General features: G+C 39.0%; 1 protein-coding gene across 1 annotated transcript; it reads right to left on the bottom strand.

Moving 5' to 3' along the window:
* Window positions 309-1,262, bottom strand: LOC109820662 (ethylene-responsive transcription factor ERF003). Its single transcript, XM_020386841.1, has 2 exons — window positions 1,096-1,262; window positions 309-825 (listed from the first exon to the last, which is right to left on the bottom strand). Exons 1-2 carry the CDS (start codon window positions 1,176-1,178, stop codon window positions 453-455), a joined length of 456 nt encoding a protein of 151 aa, XP_020242430.1. The 5' UTR covers window positions 1,179-1,262; the 3' UTR covers window positions 309-452.

Here is a 4,350-nt window from a genome sequence, read left to right as displayed (position 1 = left end):
CCGTCAGGCGAAAGCTTCGCCCCTTTCAACAGGCGAGCAGCGGAGCCTCCTCCAGATCTGCAGTCCCCGTCGCCGATCGCAGCCTCCGTCTCCGACGATCCGCCGTCGTTGTTTGCACCTCCGACTCCGACGATCGCCGCCGTCGAGGTCAGTTTTTTTTCTTCAGTTACCAACTAAGAAATGAGAGATTACTTCTAGATCCAAAATAAGTTAATATTTTTATTTATTTTAGGATTAACATTCATCCAAAAAATTAGTCTTCTCTCCATACACCAGCTACATATTAAACATGTACCATTGCGGATTCATCTTTCAGAAAAATATCAACTCAATAACTCGCATATAACCCTGTACAATTAAACTCAGCATTATCCAATCTCATACCTCAACTTAGAAGGAAAAAAAATAAAATAAAAAGCTACATTACATTACTAGTCATTACTAAATGAGTACTAACTAACTATCTCCATCGACAGTCCAGAGTCCAGCAACTCCTCAATCATCTGCTCAATGTGCTCCTCCTCCAAATAACTCCACTGCATCTCTCTCTGTTCAATTTTAATCTCACCCTGCTTCATCGAAACCATGGGCTTCTTCGCAATTGACTGATTAGCTCGATCAAGGGACATCATATTGCATTTATGAAGCTTAGCAGTGAGAGCTGCTGATAAAAATCTAGAATTAGAAGAAGAAGAAGAAGAGGAATTGGGATTGTAGGGGAAATTAGTCCTCGCTGCCGGCCCACACATTAGCCTCGCTGCCTCGTCGTAGGCTCTCGCTGCGCTCTCTGCTGTCTCAAATGTCCCCAGCCAAATTCTTGTTTTGCTGAAAAAAAAGTATCACAGAGCAAAAGTTTGAGAACAGAAACAGAGCATATCGTTCGAAATCAGTTAATTAGATACTAGTCCCTCAGCATTTTGAAATTGCTCGTAGTTCCTTCAAATCCCAAGGGGTGTTGCAATTTGTTCTCTCAATAACCCAAATATCCCTTACTATATGCAATTTCAAAGGCATGGGAGACTAACACGGAACTGTTGAAGATTTGAGGGACTAATACTGAATAACCCCGATAATGAAAATTTATCGAAATCTTACAGTAATGGGTGTCGGATCTCAGAGACCCAAGATCCCCAGTGTCTTTGGCGAACGCCCCTGTATCTTTGCTGAGGTCTGGCCATCGGAAACAGAAGGACGCTCTGTTTTCTGTTCTGTTTTGGCCTCTGTTTTTTTTTTTTTTATAAAGAAGAAAGGGGAAAACGAAAGCAGAGTGCTCCGTTTCTGCTCTCAAGGGGCTCGGGGGGTTGGGAGTATTTGTAGTTTGCTCTTAGAGCTAGCGGGGCCCCGTTAGGCTTTCTGTCCTCCAATTTAAGGGCGTGGGTCCCAGCAGGCTCTGGTCCTCCTCCCTTCCGTCCCAACTTGTTTTAACGAAATTGTTCTCATCTCCCTCCTTAATTTACTCCTTCACGTGAAACGTTGGGAAAAGCACTTTTTTGTGTATAAATGTTTTTGTTTATCGGTTGATTGCGGGCGGTAGAGAGATGAGCAAGTCTTGATGACCGAAGAAAAGGAGACTTTGTTCTGTGGCGAGGAGGGAGCAACTTGGTATTTTACTACGGAAACAGGTTGGGGATCAACTCGATGCTTAACTGTTGCTGGCTGCTGAGCTCGTAACTTGTTCATACTACTTTAATCAATCGCTTTCAGCAAATATCGTCTAGATTTAGCTTCATTTTCACCAGCTTGGTTATCTCTGGAGACACCAGTGAGTTGGCAGCATTAGAGCATTTGAGTGATGGTCAAATCGGCTGATACTATGCACACTTATACTATTGATTTTGTACTGTTTTTATACTATAGGATTTTTTAGTATTTTAGAAAAGTAGGAAGATACGCGGATGACCAAAAGAATGATTTTACGTTTTAATGTTTGCAGTATTATTTAAATTATCAAAACTATATTTTGTATGTTTATGTGCTGTGAGCATCTGATGACAAATTTATGAGGTTTTTGTTGATATAATGACAACATCAACTTTGAACTCTATGGGATAATAACAAAAGGGTTAAAAGTTTTTATTCCATCTGATCAATTCCCTTCAGTACTGATGGTAGCATGATTCCTTTTAATCTATCATGTAATTTGTGAGTCAAGATTATATAAGCTCCAATTTGGATCAAAGAATGGGACATGTACTACTCCACCAGGCCCACTTGGCCCCAAAAACGAGCGGTAAGTAAATCAATTCATTGAACAGACAACCAATATTGCGTCTAGGTCCCAGGATTTTTTTCAAATATTCACTTCCCCTTCACTTCGAATCAACCTTTTTAGACATGAAATCAGAGGCCAGGAACATCATATAAAATATACATATTATCTTTGGAATCAATCATTCATACTTCTAATTCCTTTTGCTCCAATATAAACAGTTCAATTGTAGATTCTTTGATTTTAACTGTCCTTTCACACATTTTATTTGAATACGGATCATATTAGAACATTCTGCATGCTAACGTAAAGTTTAGTGTTGGAGATAGTTTAGAGCTGGAGGTGTTGGATTTAATCTAATAAATCTATTTGTGGGCACATACGATTAATCAATGTGTATTGCTATCTTTCAGGATAACCCACTAAAGTGATCAATTAATTTGGGTTAATTGAGTATTTAAATAAGTCATGGGGTTATATGTGCAGATACCAGGTTGTAATTGTGATTTATTGAGGGGCTAAATTACAAAAGTACAACATCTATAAATAAGGGGTTATGGTCCCTAACCTAGGGTAACACTCTCTAATTCTCTTCACCCCCATCTAAGAGAGAAATTCGGCTAAAGGAGAAAACCCTAAGGTTAGAAGATCCAAAACCCAAAATCAAGATCAATCTATGGATTTAGGTATAAGCTTCCGCTCTTTTTAGATTCTTGTTAATCTCTTTGAATTAATCATGGCTATATGGTTTTAGATCTCAAGTTTTGGTTTAGATCTAACAAGTGGTATCAGAGCCACCTTGATTAATTCTTAGGGATTTAAGTTTTATTGGGTTTTTTGATCTTAAATCTCTGGTTAAAGATTCAGTTTTGTTTTCGGATGAACAGTAATTTTTGTTCGGATGAACAGTAACGAAAACTTTCGGATGAACATTAAAGTTTTTTTTCGGATGAACAGTAACGAAAACTTTTTGGAATTTTTTGGATTTTTCTTCGATTTTTTCTTGGTCTGGATCTGATTTTGAAAAATAAAATCGAGGAATTTTTTTTTTGGGTTTGTCGGCGGCGGTTTCGGTTTTGAAACCCTAAGGGTTCGTGCATGAAACGTGCCGAACATTAAGGAGGTGGTTACCTCAAATTTTGGCGAAGCTGAAAGCTTCAAACGAACCTCGCGTTCGTTCAATTTTAACCGAGCTTCGCGCTCAACGAACCTCGCGTTCGTTCTAAGGTGAACCTCGCGTTCAACTCAGGTGAGCGTCAAGCTCAATTTTAACGAACCTCGCGTTCGTTCTAAGGTGAACCTCGCGTTCAACTCAGGTGAGCGTCAAGCTCAATTTTAACGAACCTCGCGTTCGTTCTAAGGTGAACCTCGCGTTCAACTCAGGTGAGCGTCAAGCTCAATTTTAACACGAACCTCGCTTTCGTGCTTCAGTCGAGCCTTGCGTTCGTACTTCAGTCGAACCTCGCGTTCATTTTTTAAACGAACCTCGCGTTCGTTCCCAAGTTGAACCTCGCGTTCTTTTATCAAACGAACCTCGCGTTCGTTCATTTTCAGGCGAACCTCGCGTTCGTGCTTAAGTGAGTCTCGTACTCAATACAGTCGAACCTCGCGTTCGAAGTCAAGCGAACTTCGTGTTCACAATGGTTAAGCCTCGGCTTTTCATGGGTCCACTTTGGTATACTTAATTTATTCAATTAAGTTATGGGCCCACTTTGGTATACTTAATTTATTCAATTAAGTTATGGGCCCTAATTAAGCTGTGAGACCCCAATTAAGTTTTTAGAAATTCAGTTGATTTAAATTATTAATTTAAATCTAATTTGGTTTTAATCAATTATTTAATTCAAATATTATGACACTAAGGTATTAAGGTTGTCTCTCACTCCAATTGATTAATTGAAACAAGAAGTTGCCAAAGTAACCTCTCTTGTGTAGATTGTTCATGAGGAATGTGAGATGTTTGTGTGTATGCTTTCGTGTAAATATTTAATCGGCCCAAAGGAAGGTTAATATTTATTTAGACTGTATACACATCTGCGATGATAAGCGTGTGACAATTATAAGGTTTACATGTGAATAATGAATCGATCCAAAGATAGTTTCATTATTTGACATGAGTTATTGTCAATGTTTGATCATTG

This window comes from Asparagus officinalis, chromosome 8, assembly GCF_001876935.1.
Source record: "Asparagus officinalis chromosome 8, Aspof.V1, whole genome shotgun sequence".
Lineage (NCBI taxonomy): Eukaryota > Viridiplantae > Streptophyta > Magnoliopsida > Asparagales > Asparagaceae > Asparagus > Asparagus officinalis.
The sequence above is the reverse complement of the archived record's forward strand: the minus strand, read 5'-3'. Positions and strand labels throughout refer to the sequence as shown.

Excerpts from the sequence above, each read along its gene's own strand:
- LOC109820662 (XM_020386841.1), bottom strand. The coding sequence starts at position 1,178 with ATGGCCAGACCTCAGCAAAGATACAGGGGCGTTCGCCAAAGACACTGG. Across the intron at positions 826-1,095 it reads GAGATCCGACACCCATTACT|CAAAACAAGAATTTGGCTGG; the intron begins GTAAGATTTCGA and ends CTTTTTTTTCAG.